General features: G+C 43.8%; 1 protein-coding gene across 9 annotated transcripts in view; it reads left to right on the top strand.

The window, feature by feature from the left end:
* Positions 1–18,080, top strand: part of NECAB2 (N-terminal EF-hand calcium binding protein 2) — a 381,306-nt gene that overhangs the window by 98,164 nt on the left and 265,062 nt on the right. For all 9 annotated transcript variants that reach the window (XM_061594438.1, XM_061594443.1, XM_061594442.1 and 6 more), the window contains one exon: positions 1,701–1,725. In XM_061594438.1, the coding sequence (XP_061450422.1) occupies positions 1,723–1,725 (3 nt within the window). In that variant the 5' untranslated portion in view covers positions 1,701–1,722. The remainder of the gene's footprint in view (positions 1–1,700; positions 1,726–18,080) is intronic.

The raw sequence follows: 18,080 nt of genomic DNA, 5'->3' as shown, positions 1-18,080 counted from the left end.
GGGGGTAGCACCCATGCCCTTGGGCCTCCCTAAGGGACTCCACAAGGGGCAACCCTACTCGTGGCAAACCTGCCACCCAAGGGCAGCTGGGCTTTTATGCCCCCTGACCCAGCCAGGAGCTGATGCAAGAGGCTGAAAGATTAACTGCAGCCTCTCTCTGAAGTCAAGGTTAGGCAGGAGGTACCAGTCCTTGCAGCACTTACCAGTTGTTTCAAGGGACAGCAACCCAGAGGAGTGAGCAAGCAAGCAAGCAAGCACCCAGATGCTCAGGTACTCACTCCCAGGGCAGGTCTTCTCCAGTCCCTCAGTGCTGCAGCTGTAAAGTTCCATTTACTATGTTTGTATCCCTGAACAGCTTAGTGTGGGGTGCTCCCTGATTAGTTTGAGGGCTACTCTGAAGTAGGACACTCTGGATTCAGGATTACCAACTCAGTGAGAACTTGTCTGACACCACTGAGAGTTGAGAGGTGGAAGAATAAAATTTACTTCAGTCTGTGTCTGGATAAAAGCAATGGGCATCTCTAGAGAGGGCTTCCATGGGTGGCATCATAGAGGAAGCCCCAGTTCCAGTCACTAAGTGAGAAGATACAGAGCAGGAATGGGAAATTAATGTCCCTCTAGATCCCAGGGGGACTCCAGTTCCCATCAGCCCCAGCCAACATGGCCAATGGTGAGGAATGATGGGAGATGTAGTCAGCAACATCTGGAGGGTCACAGGTTCCCCATCCGTGACACAAAGCAAGCTGTGGAGAATGATCCAAGAACTAAACTCGGTCCCTGATGATAGAGATGCAGGAATAAAGAGAACTATTCCTGCAAACTTTTGCTAATAGTAGTCATTGAAGCATGCATCTGAATCAGGACTGTGACACAGGGGAAAGGGGTTTAATTCCTTCTGGCCATATCATTTCTCCAATGAATACTGCTCCCCCCAAGCTGCTGTTTGCCCCATTAGATTTCCCCCCCTAACTCGACAAGTAGCAGTTTGGGGTGCAAGGGAGGGGGAATTTTCATTGGGAAAATGGTGCAAGATCTGGATTACCCCATAACTAGTATTTCCAAAGGTTTAAAGCAGCCATAGAACAATGCACACATCTCCTCTGTGTTTGCTTTGGCCCTAAATGAAAGTGCAAACTTGTATGGGAGAAGCACTTATGTGAATTTTGCAATGCACTTCATCAGCCGAACAATGTTTACAAAAATGCTTACGTTAGGGGAAAGTGTGTATAAAAATGAATATATGATGAAAAAATGCCGTACATGACAAGAAATGGCTTACAAGAAATGGCTTGCAAAAATGTGTACATTTGTCAAAACTGCCTAAAAATACATTTTATTTGGAGAATTTAGCACTAAAATGCTGGAGAATTTTCATGAGGATTTTTTTTTAATGCAAACTTCTGCAGAAATGTGGAAAATTGGGTTTAAGACTGAAACAAACGAGAAACTGAAAGAACCGAAATTGACACATCTTTCCATCCCTAGTTCCTTGGGCAACCCAGGCTCATAATGTAATACACACCGCTCTCAGGTTGGAAAAATTAGATATGTTTTCAAAATGAAAAAAAACCCTAAAACTAAAACAACCAAAAGATATGTGTTCAAAGTGACAGGTAAAAAAACGAGATATCAAGATATGTCTGATTTGAAGTAGCCAAGCTATTCCAAAATAGTGAATTTGTATCTTTCTTTAATTCCAGATCTTCCGGCGAGCTGACAAAAATGGTAAGTCTTCTTATTTGTGGTGTGTGTGTGTTCCTTTGTTGATAAGATTAAAAAGCTATGTCTTTTAACTGGCATGCCAGGGATCACACCAGAAATTTTCTGAATGGAAAGCAAGTGCTCTCTCACTGTGCTAGGGGTTCTCACCTGTGGCAAGTTTGATGGAAAAGTTCTGCTAGTAAAATTCATGTCTACATGGCCAGGTTCCACACAGCTGTCAGAATGTATAAATCTCTTCCTGCAAGAGTCAACTAGATTTCACAGGAAGTTACCTGTCCTGTGCCAGTCACAGGGAAAATAACTCAAATGAAGTTGTTGTTGCAGAACAATACTGCTGGGTCAGCAGCCCAGGTGCTTCCTAAGCACTCAGGTGAACCCACGTGGGAGAAGAACTGAAATGATTTTGCAGCAGTTTAGAAATCGTTGACTTTGCAGCAGAGATATTCAGCTACAACCACAACCACGATCAATTTTTTTTAAAAAAAAAAATGGGCCTAAGTGCTTTGAGTCTTTGAGAAACAGACAAAGGGAATTCTATCAGAACTAGAATTCAGAATGATCGGCCTTGAGGAAGGCAACATTCTATCAGAAACACGGGGACCAAACTGTGGTTTGTATCTAACAAAGTCATTGCATGAGCAGAATGAGTTTTCAGATGTCGTGGTGGATTGCTGTGCCATTGACAGTGTTGAAGTAAGATGTAACTTACAATCCAACCAGCTTCTCTTCATGGAATGGGGGGGGGGGAGGCGCCATTTTGTCCTTCACCTCAGGCAGCAAAATGCCTTGGACCAGCTCTGAAGAAATAGTGGCATAAAGGCAGATGATGATGATGGAGGTTCCCTACCCCAGATGCAGCCACCACTGAGCTGCATGGACCAATAGTCAGTATCAGGCAGCTTCCTATGAGAACTGGCCTTGAAATTAGCATGCAATCAACTTGAAAAGAATGAACTTATGGTGACGGTCATTCTTCATTGATTACAAACCCACCTCCAGTAATCAACAGGCAAAAGGGAGTGGAGTAAAGACTAGATGAGGAAATGAGGACACCTGCATGTAACTAGCTGCTGAATTGGCCCTGGAGTTGCTATGTAGCAGCTGGAATTGCTACTGATGGTGCAAAGGGGGAGTTCAGAGAGATCCAACTGAGAAAAGGAATCACTGCATCAGCCTTTTCCAACTGGATGAACTCCAGATGTTTTGGACTATACTGTGCACTTTGCTGGCTGGGGCAGATGAGAGATGTAGTCCAAAACATCTGGAGCACACTAGGTTGGCAAAGGCTGCCTTATCATAAATGCAAGTAGGAAGGAAACTTTCCTTCCCTCCCTCACATTTAAAAATAAATCACAGCTGTGTGATTTATGGGTTATGTAATTCCCCAAAAGGTTTTCAGCTGCACATAGATGTTCTTTTTCTGGTGGCAGTAGGTTTTATCTTTTGTCAGTGCTGAGCTGGAGCTGGAGCTCTCAAAAGCTCTACTAGCTTGAAGATGTGCATTTCCCCCCCCAAAGCCTACAACAGTACCTCTTCAATAGGTGTGTAATACATGTGGGCTTGCTTGTTGCATAAGTTGCTGGCATACAACCAATTTGTTTTGAATACTGTGGCTTTCATCTATGCCAGGGGTGAGCATGATCCAGCAGAAGGTATTACAAGTACATCCCATTGAAAGCAATGGGATGGGTCTTAGCCACAACAAATACTTTTTGTATGATTGTATGTATTTATTTAACAAAATGTATATACCACTTGATAGTAAAAAAAAAACCCTCTAAGTGGTTTACAAAACTTTTTACAATTATCAAGAAAAACATTTAAAAACAAGTAACTAAAAACATTAAAAAGACAGTTAAAACAGGAATAGGACAAAAAAAGAGATTTAAATACATCAACTTCTATGTGTCTGGATAGGCTTGCCAAAAGAAAAATGTTTTATGCAGGCACTGAAAAGAATACAGCAAAGCCACCTGCTGGAGGTCAATGGGCAGAAAGTTCCAAAGAGTAAGTGCCACCACACTGAAAGAACAATTTTTTACAAGTGCAGAACAGAGCTTGGAAGATTACTTTTAAAAAGTAATAAATTAGTTACATGGCCCCAAAAAGTAGTAATTACCATTACAGTTACAATTGCTCTGAAAGTAACTGATTACTTTACTTTTTCTCCAAAGTGATCACTACAATTACATTTCAGTTACTTTTTTAAGAAAATGCCTACAAGGTGCTGGCCTTGACTGCTTCACATCTAAATAACCTAAAACAACTTTAAAAATAAACACACACAGACAGAGGTAGTAGAATAATTCTTTTTATCCATAAGATAGCAATGGTGGTCTCTCTGCTGGTAAGGGAGGTGGGGAGGGAGGCAGAGGCCACTACTCAGATCTTTGCATGTCAAACCGAGTGCAACCCCCCCTACGCAGCCAGCAAGCATAATCTCTCTCACTTAACCACCTCCCGGACCCTGCCCTGCCACCAACTAAGGGGCACTCACTCAAGCAAACATTTTCCCCTGAGATACAAAAAAGTTAAAATACTGCAAATGCAGCACAGTAGCCAGAGAGGGTGGTGGAGACCACTTTGTGTGCCAAGTGCAAACACAGTATTCTCTCTCTCTCTCACTCTCTCTCTCTCTCTCTCTCTCTCTCTCTCTCACCTCCACACTTCTTTATCTCCATTCTGCTGCTGCCTCCTCCACCTTTATCTATGTTGTTGCCCTCTGGCTCCTTTTTCCCTCCACTCCACTCTTCACCACCACCATCCATTTTTTTTAAACAATTGTTTTCTCCACTCCACCCCATCTCACTCTCCACCTCTTCCCTCGTCGCCTCCTACCCACCCACAGAGCATGAGGGAAGAGCAATGCTGCACAGAAGCCCAGTTTGAGGCACATGATTTTCATCCACAAATCAGAGGAGCAGAAGACTTCCCCTGTTCTCCCCCCCCCCCCCAGTAATGCCCAAAAGAAATGCTGGAAACATTACAATTACTCCACAAATTAATAAAAATACTCCTAGTTCTTTTACAATCAAAATGTAAATGTATTACCCACTCGTTCCTCAAAAAAGGAATGAATTACAAGTAATTCATTACTTGTAACAAATTATTTCCAAACTCTGGTGCAGAACGAATATCGTGGCACCTGTAACAGTGCCAGTTCTGCAGATCAAAATGGGCACATATGTGGTAAAGCAATCCTGTAAGTGAATTGGTCCCAAGCTGTTAAAGGGCTTGTTTTAGAATATTTTTAGTGTTTTTGTTAGCTGCCCTGGGCCCCCTCTAGGAAGAAGGGCAGGATATAAATTAATTAATTAAATAAATAAAAGTCACCAATGCCTGAACTATTGTATAATTTGTATTCTGGTCGAACATTCACGTGTATTCCTCCAAGAGCCAATAGAGTCCCAGAGCCCAAGCATTTATTTCAGCAAGGCAGACATGATGAATATCATCAACTCCAGTATTTGGTGCATACATAATTTTAAAGAATGGGCAGCAGGATGAATTCCTAAGTCTAAGGCAGGCTTTCCCAACTAGTGGGCCACCAGATGTTGTTGGACCACAACTCCCATCAGCCTCAGCCAGCATTGCCAATGGTCAGGAAAGATGGGAATTGTGGTCCAACAACATCTGGTAGCCCACTAGTTGGGAAAGGCTGGTCTAAGGCATACTAAGAGGTTTTTGCAGAGAGGGAGGTGGAAAGAAAAACTGGAAATTGGAACCACACCTACCTGATATGTGACATCCAGTGTGGGACAGATACCAACGTGGCTTCAAAGGAACAATTCCCTGCACTCTCACCTGCCCATCAGCTGCTTGCCTGATGGGTGGTGGGGCCATGCCTTGTTCCAAGATCAGGAAGAGGTTTCAAAGCAAACCCCTTTGTGATCAGGAAGGGGTTTGCATTGAAACCCCCATTAAAATGGAGGGGGAACTTTTAGCAGAGGTTTCAATGGAACCCCCTTTGTGATGCTGGAGCAAGCTTCTGTGAAGGTGTGTTGGATGCGCAACTTCAAAGACGCTCATCACTTGATGCCATTGTGACCGTGCCCATCTATGAAATTTCACCCATAGGTGGTAGGACACCTACAGATCCAGGGAAAAAAGGTCCCCCAGCCCTGCTCTAGGCTACATGTAGCACACATTCTGGTACCTTCCATTGAGGATAGAATTGGAGCATATAATCCAGTGTCTTCAACTCTGTCTGGCAGTTGCATCAAGGCAGGAGTCAGTAATGTGATACCCCTGGCCATGGGCACAATGGTGCCCACTGGAGCCCACAAAGCTTCAACCCCCACCCAGAGCTTGGAAAAGTTACTTTTTTGAACTACAACTCCCATCAGACCAATCCAGTGGCTATGCTGGCTGGGGCTGATGGGAGTTGTAGTTCAAAAAAGTAACTTTTCCAAGCTCTGCCCCCACCCAACTCACTGCCCCCTTTGTCATAAGGCGATGAGGGTGGCTACATTTTTCTCCCTTGAAAAGCCCGTAGAGCTGAAGGAGGAAGTTGGAAGAGTAACACTCTTGCCCACTTCCTCTTTCAGCTCTATGTGCTTTCCAAGGATCAAATTAATTCTACTCAATCCAAATTTTACCCAGATTCCTTGAGAAAGGGAACGGTGTGTTCTTTCTTTCTGTATCTCAGGGGGGTAATGGGATCCAGGGTAAAGAAGTGACTACAGGGCGTGTCACCCACGGCACTTGCTCAAAAATCTGTATGTGACTGCAGGCCTACAAAAAGTAGGCAACCCCTGCTCCAAGGCCTCGGGCGCGCAACCTGAGAGCCTTTTAAATAGGTGTCCTTGAGATCAAACTGTCTACATGCAAAGCATTTACTTGCTTCAAGGGCATGGGAGACTGTGTGTGTGTTTGTCCAAATGATTAACCTTGCATGGAGGAAAAAGTGGGAATGAGCATGCTTGCCTTGCCTGCTCTCTCCCCAGCATCCTCCAGGGCTTAGAGGATGATGATATCATAGAACAGTAGAGTTGGAAGGGGCCTGTAAGGCTATCGAGTCCAACCCCTTGCTCAGTGCAGGAATCCATGTTAAAGCATACCCGGCACGTGGCTCTCCAGCTGTCTCTTGAAGGCCTCCAGTGCTGGAGAGCCCACCATCTCCCTAGGTCATTGGTTCAATTGCCATACTGCTCTAACAGTTACGACATTTTTCCTGATGTTCAGCCTAAATCCGGCTTCCTGTAACTTGAGCCCATTATTCCGTGTCCTGCACTCTGAGACGATTGGGAAGGGATCCCGGCCCTCCTCTGTGTGACAACCTTTCAAGTACTTGAAGAGTGCAATAATATCTCCCTTCAGGGTAGCCTGTTGTATTTCTGTAGGCTCCCTGTGCAGTTTAGAACTCTGGCTCCAAGATGTATGGGGAGGCTACAGGGGTAGAGCTGGTTCTAAAATGTGCAAGGAGCCTGCTTGAATCCTGCAGGGTTCCCACCACTGCAGTCACCTTCCCACTTGTTGAGGATGCCAGACAGGAACAGAGGGGGCTGATAGGAATGGGCAAATCTGTCAATTTCGGTTTATCTTGTTTTCTCTTTTTTCACACTTAAGTCCAGCTCCCCACATTTCAGTATGTGAAATTCGTAAGAGAATCCTCATGAAAATTCCTTAGCATCCTAGTGCAAATGTCTCCTAACATACACATTTTTGTATGCAATTTGGCCTAATATACATATTTTTGCAAAGCAGTTTCCCTGTATACAATGCATTTTTGTATGTTTTTACTGATATACTGGGGTGTAGTCATCTAGGGTCTTGGGGGGGTCTTAGACCCCTTCTTTTCTGGGAGCAGGGTTCCAGCAGGGTCGCTATGGCTCCAGCATCCTATCAGCCAATTAGAATGAAAAGGGAGCGTGTTAGCTACTGAGATGAATCTTCTGACATGCTTCCTTGTTCTTTCCTGCTGATTGGAGCAAATCAGAGTGAAAGGAGATCAGTCAACCACTGAGAAGACTCTTCTCAGTAGCTAACACACTCCCCTTTCATGCTTACTGGCTCCTAGTGTCTGTTGTTGTGGAAGAAGGCATTAACGAGTACCTCATTCTCAACCCAGGAGCAAACAAAGGGGGGAGGAAGTGTGGCTGTGACTAATGCCAAGAAACCTTGCACTTCTGAATTTGCCACTACACTACTGCTGATATATGTATTTTTACTGCTGACAAATGTATTTTTATGCACACTTTAGTATATGCCTTTTTGTACACAGTACTTGGCTGGAGAATGCACTGCAAAATTCAGAGAAGGGTGGACTTGGAAAGATGCATGTTTCAGTACAAAGTGTGAACTAGGTGGGTTTGCCTTTTCAGTGCAAATTGAACTGGATTTTCTCCCCCGTCCTTTGGGGTGGGGCAAGCATGATCTTCTCCTTTTCCTCCTCCATGCAATGTTAATCATGTGGACCATCATGGCATCCACTTGGATCCCCAACCAGCTGCAAAACTCACTCACTACACTCTAACTCCAAGCTGTTACAGTAGGGCCCCACTCATACGGTGGGTTACGTTCCGGACACTTGCTGAAAACCGAAAACTGCCAAAAAGCAGAACTCACTGAATAGAATAGCGTGCAACACCCGAAAACCGCCATAAAAGCGGAGCAAGCGCCGTATGAGTGGGGCTTTAGTCTAATTGCGTCTAATTAGCGAAGCACTGTAAAGCGAAGTGCTGTAAAGCGGAGCCTTACTTTATTAAGCAAGTGCCATCTAATCTGGTGGGTATTCTTGTGACTACTAGACACCATCTATTAATTTTCACAGAAGTAACATTGAAAATCATGTGTGCTAGCATCTTTGAAAGTTTCCACAGCAGACCAAAGGTCCTGGACAGGTTCTGCCTATGCAGTCAACCTTTATTGCTTAGCCATAGGCCATCGCAAAGCATACAAAATACAAAGTATCTAGTTTCCTCTACACACATATTAAAATTACATAATAAAATATAAGACGAATATGGCGCAATCTAAAACTGTGCTATTTGCCCTATAGCATCTCTGAGCAATTGCATGTCTGCTCTTCTATGTGCTTCACCCGGAGCTTTTGCGCCGCGAGTGCAAACTGAGCAACGCTGTACGTGATCATGTCATCCTTATCTGATAAAAGAAGGGAGATAATATGTGGGTCTGAAAGCACTCCCTGCCATGGCAAAAGACCTCCCAAAAATTTGATCTGAGTACAAAGGGTATTCCAATAGATAATGGGGCAGATCTTCAACCACTGCTGCTCCACAAATACAGAGCCACTGAGACCATGGAACCTGCTTGTATCGTCCGAGCAGCACTGCATTCGGCATCGTTTGGAACCTTAGTGGCATAAAGGCCTGCGGGAGACTTATCGCAAGGGGGTAGGCCAAATAACTCGCTCTAAGGTGGTCCTGCTTGGTGGAATACCCCATACCACCTGGAGAATTTGGAGTTAATAATAACCAGCCTATCCAACCAAGAACAGTGCCTAAAAATAGTCTCACGCAGCCTTGCTCTATTAGAAAGCATTGGGGAGTCCTGGACTGGGATATGGTACAAATGATGAAAGCTAGATAATCTGGTCGACCAATGTTTGTCCGCAGAAGCCAGTTCATAGCAAGATTTCAGAATTGGTTTGGCTGCAGCATTTTTGGCTGACTCCCAAAACTTAAGTAGAGAGCAGTGTACTCGGGCTCTAACTGTAGGTAGACCAGACTCTGGGCGTAAAAGTGCCGCTGGGGTGCCAGCCGGTAGTCGAAGGAGTTTTTTCAGGAAGCTGTTTTGAATTGCTTCTAGGCTGGAAAGATGGTGATCCTCCCAGCCCCAGACTGGAGCTCCATACAGGATCTGAGCAAGGACTTTACCTTGGTAGATTTTCAGAGCAGGGGGAATAAGGTTTCCACCTGCTGTCCTATAGAAATTAAGTATGGCTCCACATGATCTTAATGCAGCAACTTTTGTGTGGTCAGTATGCTTTCTCCAGGACAGAGTGTCCTGAAAGTGGATGCCCAAATACTTAAACACCCGGATTTGCTCTATTGGGTGCCCACCAATTGACCAATTGAAATTACGATGCCTCTTACCAAAAACCATTACTTTTGTTTTTGAATAGTTAACCTGAAGTTTTTCATTGGTGCAATAAACATTAAGTTTCGTAAGTAATCTCCTTAGTCCTTTACGGGTAATGGACAATAGGACCATGTCATCTGCATAGAGAAGCAATGAGATTTTCCTGTTTCCCAACAAAGGGGGGAAAAAGTCAGGGCCTGCCAGTTCCACAATTATATCATTAAGATAGAAATTAAAAAGAAATGGAGCTAGGAGGCACCCCTGTTTGACCCCCTTATTAACAACTATGGGGTCTGTTAGTGAGCCAGCAATTCCTACCCTTACTCTAGCGTTGTTGTCGGAATACAATTCTCTTATGAGAAACAAAAGCCGCCTATCGATATTGGTTTTAACTAGTTTGGCCCACATCATTGATCTATCTGTAGAAGCGAAGGCAGCAGCCAAGTCCACAAAAGTAGCATAAAGATGTTTCGTGGGGCCAAGGACACACCGTCTTGCTATAAAATATAATGTAAAGCAATGATCAATGGTACTTTGCCCTTTTCGGAAGCCAGCTTGTTCAGGAAGAATAACTTGGTTGGCGGTTTTCCACTGTTCTAGTTTAGTCAATAGGTATTTAGAGTATAGCTTGGCAGCTGTGTCAAGGAGACTAATGGGCCGATAATTATTAGGATCATACCTGTCGCCTTTCTTATAGATTGGGACGACTATACTCTGTTTCCACCCCGCCGGGAAAGTACCTGTGTTGTTAAATTGGGTGAACAGCTTGGCTAGTATGGGAGCCCACCAATCCGAAAAGTATTTGTAAATTTCAGGGGGCATCATGTCTTCACCAGGCGCTTTACCCGCGCTCAAGGTAGTTATAAGCATTTTGATTTCGATTATGGTGACCGCGGGCCAGAAAGGCAGGGAGAGCTCCTCCATAGGAGAGGAGAGCACAGAGCTTCCTGGGGAGGAGGCATAAAGCTTGCTAAAATGAGTGGACCAAACTTTAGCAGGGATCTGGCTGATGTTTAACGGTCTGGGTGTTTGCATCCCTTTAGCAACGAGGTCCCAGAACTGTCTCTCATTCCTCTCCGCCACCGACTGACCCAGTTGTTGCCATTGCGATCTGGCATATAAGTTCTTTTTCCGCTTTAGCAGTAGCTTATATGAAGATCGCAAGGACACTAGGTGGTCATGGGTGAAATTATCCGGATTTCTGGTAGCTTGCCTGGCATAGTTCATCAGCCGTCTCTTAGCATCCTTGCATTTGTGATCATACCATTTATTAGCTGGGAGCCAGGAGGCCTTGAATTGTAGGCCACTGTGAGAACAGGATGCTGGACTAGATGGGCCACTGGCCTGATCCAGCAGGCTCTTCTTATGTTCTTATGTTCTTATGTTTATTCTGGGTCAGCATGGGTCTAAGGAGGGACATAATAGAGAGGTATGGCTTCAGGGCATCTGAATCGGAAACCAATAATGCTTGTCTAATAGATTGGGGTAGATTACTGGACAGAAAATGCGAGAAAGTGGCAAGGAGAGCTGATGACCAGTGAATTCTCCGGTCCGCAACTTGAATGCCCTCCAGGGTTGACGATACTGGTGGGGGAATAGGTTGCTGGGGCCTCATTAGCATCAAAAGGTGAAAGTGGTCGCTCTCCACTCTGTTAACCACATCAAACCTGACCACATCTGGGAGCATGATGTTGGATACAAACACATAATCTATTACGCTAGCTCCCCTGCTAGTTAGGTAGGTGAAAGCCGCTTTGGTCACGTCAACAGAGGAGCCATGTAGGCATTCCAGATGGTGCAACTGCAGGAGGTCCACCAATCTACAGCCCTGCTTATTGGACATATGGTCTTGAGAGACCCTGTCGCCCAATGGGGCATAAAAACTGGGACCCTGATTAGAGGGAGTCCCTGTGTCCGACCCAATGCCCCCCATCCTAGCATTGAAGTCTCCACACAGGATCAGTCTGGAATAGGGGAACTGACGCTCCAGCTGCAGGAGAGTTTCTGACAATTGATCCCATATGCTGTCAGGGCCCGCTTTTTTGGCTTTTTTGCCTGGCCCTGCTTTACATGCTCTCTTAGCAGAGCTTGATGCCACAGATCCTGGTGAGGAGGAAAGAAATCCTGCATTCTTGGGGAGAAATCACATGGAGGGGTCAAAGTAGGAATAGTAGTAGGGCAGAGGTTAAAACCGACCTCCCGATGTACTGGATCGTGGTTCTTATTCAGTTTCTTGCAGGGTGAGGGCCTCTTTTTCTCCCTGTCCAAAGTCAGTGAATGACCCAACAAGTCAAATAGTTTTTTAAAATTCATTTGTTTGCCACGTACCCATTTTTGATTTTTCAAGTTCTTACTTTTCTTCTTATTGATGAGCCACTTCCTACCCTTCCGGCGCGGCTTTCCCTTCACAATGATGGACTTATGCACTGGGGAAGGGGGTGATGCTGTATGTTTTTGCGAGGAGGGGGAGTCAGCCATCAGTAATGAAGCTGTGGATTTTTGATGCCATAGGAAGACAGGTTCTTCCTATGCAGCCATCAGTGGCTGCCACTTCAACATGCTACACAAATTACTGGTATGTCACAGTGCCCAAAGCAAGAGACATGGAGACAGTCTTTGCGTCATGTGATGATGGAACAGTTACTGTGTTCTCAGCTGCCAAGGGCTAAGAAGAATCCAGTGCAAACAGGAAGCGCACAGTTATCCCACTGAGGAGAACCTGAGGATAACTGCTTTCTAATGGAATCCTTAGCTTTATTGGAGTCTTATTCTATAGCATACTGAGAATTATGATAAACTCTGTTCTGGTTTTTTTCTGGGGGGAGGGGATCCTTGCTCTAATCCAGTGGAGTTGTTGATATGCAGTGATGCTTTGTCTTTTCTAGGTTATAACTAATGGCCTGTAAAAAATAATTCAAGCTGACAAATTATGGCTGATTGTTAACCAGGAAAAGGGCAAAGTGTTAGAATGTAGCCAGCCTCTTAAAAGACTTTTCGTGTTGTGCTCATCAGACTTGTAGAGGTGAAAGAAAGTTAACATTGGAGCGAAGTCAAAGCAACCTCTATGTGGTGAGCCATTACTGAATAGACTCTGTAGGAGGCTGCTGGGCACCTCAAATTTAAATGGGTTTGCAAAGGTAGGCTTGCATATATGAATTTAGTGCATCCATCCTTAAATGCCTCTTGCATGGATTACTTAAGAGTCATTGCAGAGTGGATATATTGGATATGTTGCCTTCACCATTAAGGTCTTAAGGATGGTCCAGTAAGTAGGCTGCTAGGAGGGGAGGGGTCAAGGAACTGAAGTGTATTATTCTACTGATGCCATTTAATTTTGAGCAAATTGCTTAAGCGCTGCATGTATTTTTGTCTATTAAAAATCAGCGATGGATACACACAGCCAGACAGTTTGGATAATGAGCATTTCACACAACAAAGCAGAAAAACCTGTTAATATTTCCTCAGCTTCTAGCTGATTGCTAACCAGCCGTAACATCTGCTGTGAAAAGCTGAATTGTCATAATATTAGGGAGACAGGGAGTTGGCACATGCAATCCTGTTGTGGAATCTGAAGATGTATGTCAATGAAGTGCTAGGAAACTCTGCTTCCATATGAGCTGTGGACTTGAAGATATAATTTGGAGAGGGGGGCATCATTCCGAGATGTGACTGAGTGAGTGTTGTCACCAAAGCTCACGTTTCCTGGCTTGGAAATGCAAACATTGTTTTGCATCGAAGGAGAGCCTGGAGGAACTTATTTTTTCCAGCTCTGAGTTTAATCCAAATCAGAACCCTCCCTCCAAATTTCAACCCCCTCTCCCCTCCCACCAATCCATTTAGTTACCTTTCTCTCTACTCAAGCAATGGAGGGATGGAAGAAGAGAGGGGAGTCTACCTGTCCTCCCAGCGGCGCCTGGCTACTATGACTATATACCAGGAACCCTGGCAATGTCATTTCCCCAGTGCTACTAAGTGATGACAGTAGCACTGGGAAAATCACATTTCCCAGTGTTCCTGGCACCTAGATCATAGCTGCAGCAGTGTGTCATGCATTGGAAGGGAAGAGCCCTCTCTCCCTCCTTTCATCTATCCACAGTTGCCTGTGTGTTCTTGACATCCATATGATCACATACAGTAGGACCGTGCTTATACGGCGGGTTAGGGACCAGGACCCCACCGTAAAGCGGAAATCACCATAAAGTAAAACCCATAGACTATAATGGGGCCGTCATGTGAAAATGACACGAAAATGTTGCAAAATGTCGCAAAATCGGCATGGAATTTCCCGCCACCGCATTAGCGGAACGCCAGAATGTGACGCGCCGGTAAGCAGGGCCCTACTTTACCGGGATCCAAAGATCATATTTAGGACACTGAAAGATATGTTCAGTGTGATATTTCTTTTTCACTTTTTTTTCATTTCACACATGCCAAGGACAGGCCTGTAGAAAGCATCTTGTAATCCCCACACCTAACATTTTCTGCCGCGACACACCTCTGCATTTTCTTTTTGTGGCTCTGTACACATGCTTTGTCGCTTAGAGTCGCACAGAGGGGCAGAAAATCCTCAGAACTGAGAATTTGGCAGCAGAGTTTGGATGCAGAAGAGTGTGATATTCCAGCTTCACATTTTGTTTTTTATCATATTGTGGCCACATTCACACCAGACATTTGTTCCGCTTTTATTACGCTCTAAACAGTCATGGCTTCCCCCAAAGAATCTGGGGAAGTGTAGTTTCTGAAGAATGCTGAGAGTTGTTGTTGTTCTTCTTATATGCCTTCAAGTCGATTACAACTTATGGCGACCCTACGTATCTTTTTTGGATATATTCATAGGGTTTTCATGGTAAGAGGTATTCAGAGGTGGTTTACCATTGCCTTCCTCTAAGCCTACGGCACCCAGTATTCCCAGGCGGTCTCCCATCCAAGTACTAACCAGGCCTGACCCTGCTTAGCTTCCGAGATCAGAGAGTTGTTAAAGGTAAAGGTGTCCCCGCACTTACAGTGCAAGTCATTTCCGACTCTTAGGGTGACGTCTTGCGACATTTTCAAGGCAGACCGTATATATGGGGTGGGATTGCCAGTTCATTCCCCGGCCTTTCTTTACCCCCCAGCATATGCCGGGTACTCATTTTACCGACCACAGATGGATGGAAGGCTGAGTGGACCTCGACCCCTTTTACCGGAGATTCGACTTCCTCCTTCCATTGGAATCGAACTCCGGCTGTGAGCAGAGCTTCGGCTGCATTACTGCCGCTTACCACTCTACGCCATGGAGGATCTTAGAGAGTTGTTAGGAGACCCCTATTCTCCTCACAGAGCTACAGGGTGAGTTAACAGTCATTTCCCCTTCCCAGAACACTCAGAGAATTGTGATACTGTGAGGGGAACAGGAGTCTTCTAACAGCTTTCAGCACCCTTCACAAACTACACTTCCTACGATTCTTTGGGGGAATCCATGACTGTTTAAAGTGGAATAATAGTGGAATAAATGTCTGGTGTGAATGTGTCCAAAGGCTGGTTTATGCATCCCGCTATTTGGGTGACAGGATAGCTCTCTGCTCAGTAAGCAACAGAGTGCAAATATTTTTCCCTCTTGCTGACTCTGCCTCAGGTGGAGACTGGTGAATCTGTCAGTTTGGTTTCTCTCAGTTTCTCATTGTTTCCAGTTTTAAGGTCTGTTCTCCACACTTCCAGATCAGAAAAGGGTGGGAGGATTAGCCAATTTCAATTCTTTCCATTTCTCATTTTTCTAATCTTAAATCCGGTTCTTAACATTTTTGCACCAATTTGCATTATCTTTTTTAAAAAAAAAAATCCTCATAAAAGTTCTTCAGCATTTTAGTGAGAATTTCTCCTACTAAATACATTTTTGCATGCAGTTTTGACTAACGTGCACATTTTTGCAAGGAATTTCTCTGATATAACGCTATGTTATTTTTACCAATATATTCATTTTGTGAACACTTCTCCCCTCCCGCCCATACATGCATTTTCATAAACATTGCTTGGGTGGAGAGCTGCATGGCAAAATCTGGATAAGTGCAAATTTCATTTCTTGTGTTGTTTTGGGAAGAGCAAAAATAATAAATTCAGCTTTAAATGTGAACTGAATCTAATCTCTTCCCCATCCGTACATCAATGTGATTTTTATTTTTAAAAAGGCCTCATGAAATGTGTCTGCATTTTTGTCCAAATTTCTTCTATGCAGTTTTCTCTAATAGATCCATTTTTGCAGCGGTTTTCCTAATATAATGAATCATGCATATTGTTTTCATTAATACATGTATTTTTAGGCACAATTTTACCCTAGAGTATGCATTTTTTGTACCCGTTACGTGGCTGGAGAATTGGCACTGCAAAATTCAAAGAAGTGATGTCTTTTAGTTTGCTCATTGTTTTGGAAAGTGCAAATTGGGTCGGTTTGCTTTTAAATCCAAACAGAATCAAATTTCTCCCCATTCTTCTCTTCAGCTAACTCTAAAGGCTTCTGGGTTTATCATTGCTTCTTTCTTTCTTGCAAAGGATTTTACATTTTAACTGGAATTCTGTGTCAACTTTGACTCCTACTGTGATAAGTTAAGAAAGGAAAGAGAAAAGTCTGTTCACCTGCTTTTCATCTCTGGACTTGCACAACCTGCCATTTTCACGACTCCCTTGCTGTTTTCTTGGAAAACCAGTTCTGTCTGCACCACTGTCTCCGGAGCATTTTTTTTTTTTGGTCTGTGACCAACTGTCACCTCCTCATGAGATAGCATCTGTCACAAAGAGAGGGACTGGCAGCCTTCCCTTTGTCACTCTCTGTCCTGGTACTAAATAACCCTTGGATCTCAGCTTTAATAAACTAGCTGAATTGGCATTTAATCTAACAATGGGTCAAAGTACTGAGCCCAGCCAAATTTTGCAAGTTTCAAGGGTGGAGTAAAAACACTTTCCTGAAGATTGAACTAATCTTAGAAGGGGATGGATTTTAAGAATTTTTGGGAGGCAGTCTTATCTCGAAATACACGGTGGCCAATATTCCCTCTACCTTTGTCTTCAACAGCAGCACAAAAACCCCTTGCCATATTATGATAGATCATTGTTCCCTGGGGCATTCTTGGTGGGCAGAGGGTGGTGGAATGGGTACCACCAATGTGGCCAATGGATTGTTCTGAAAAGTAATGTATTATTCTGATGTGGCCATTTGGTACAATTTGCAGCTCCCTCATCATTTATAATAGAATACTGTTTCTGGTAGCATCGGGTGATTGACAGGTGGGTGGCAAGGCAGTTCTCATGCCTCCAAAAAAGAAAACATTAAAATTTGTGTGTGTGTGTGTGTAGAGAAAGAGAGAATTCATTAAAATATGCATTTAAATAGTGTATGTTAAAAAAATAGAGGATTAAGGTGCAAATGGGACAGCAAAGAATTATTATGAGTGAATACATGCGTAAGTAACAAGGGGGGGGAAACTTTGCAACAAAGGAATAAAATCCTCGTAGCTAAAAAACAGTATTAATTTTCATTTATGAATTGATTCCTATAAGATATCTTGAAGTGATTTAACAATGAGAAAACATATAAAGCAATTGCATATATAAAAACAATTTCAAATCCAATGCAAGTACAGACAGGTATAAAGCCATACTTTAAAAAAAAAAAAAGGCTGGAGAAAATAAAAAGGTCCTTGCCTATGGTCAGAATGATATTAAAGGTTCTGAACCTGCTGTATTCTATGAAGCCCACATAGTCCAACATGGTTTATGGTTCCCAAACAGTGGTCTGTAGACCACCAGTGGTCCATGAAGTTCATTCAGGTGGTCTACTGTGTGTATATAAAAGTACAAATAGAAATCTAGTACAACCCAAGTACAAATACATCTAGCACAACGTGTTACACTTGCTACAACAGGTAGAAGAATCATTAAGTGGTCCACCAAGACCCTCTGCAATTTTCAAGTGGTCCCTGGGAAACAACATTTGGGGAACCACTGGTCTGTTCAATTTGGTAGAGGATCTTCTGAGTCTAAAGGAGCACTCTCCTCCACCCAAGTCCTTTGTGTGTGATGACAGGGACTGTATCCTCATGAGGCATTTATTCCACTTTAAACAGCCATGGCTTAATCCTAAAGAATTCTAGGAAGTGTAGTTTGTGAAGGGTGCTGAGAGTTATTAAGAGACCTCTATTCCCCTCATAGAGCTATGATTTCCAGAGTTATCTGGGAAGAGGAAATGACTGTTACTCTAAGAGTTGTAGCTTTGTGAGGAGAATAGGAGTCTCCAAACAGCTCTCAGCACCCTTCACAAACTACCCTACGCAGGATTTTTTGGG

This window comes from Rhineura floridana, chromosome 13 (genome assembly GCF_030035675.1).
Source record: "Rhineura floridana isolate rRhiFlo1 chromosome 13, rRhiFlo1.hap2, whole genome shotgun sequence".
Taxonomy (NCBI): domain Eukaryota; kingdom Metazoa; phylum Chordata; class Lepidosauria; order Squamata; family Rhineuridae; genus Rhineura; species Rhineura floridana.
Note: the sequence above shows the minus strand (reverse complement) of the source record. Positions and strands in the feature narration are given on the sequence as shown.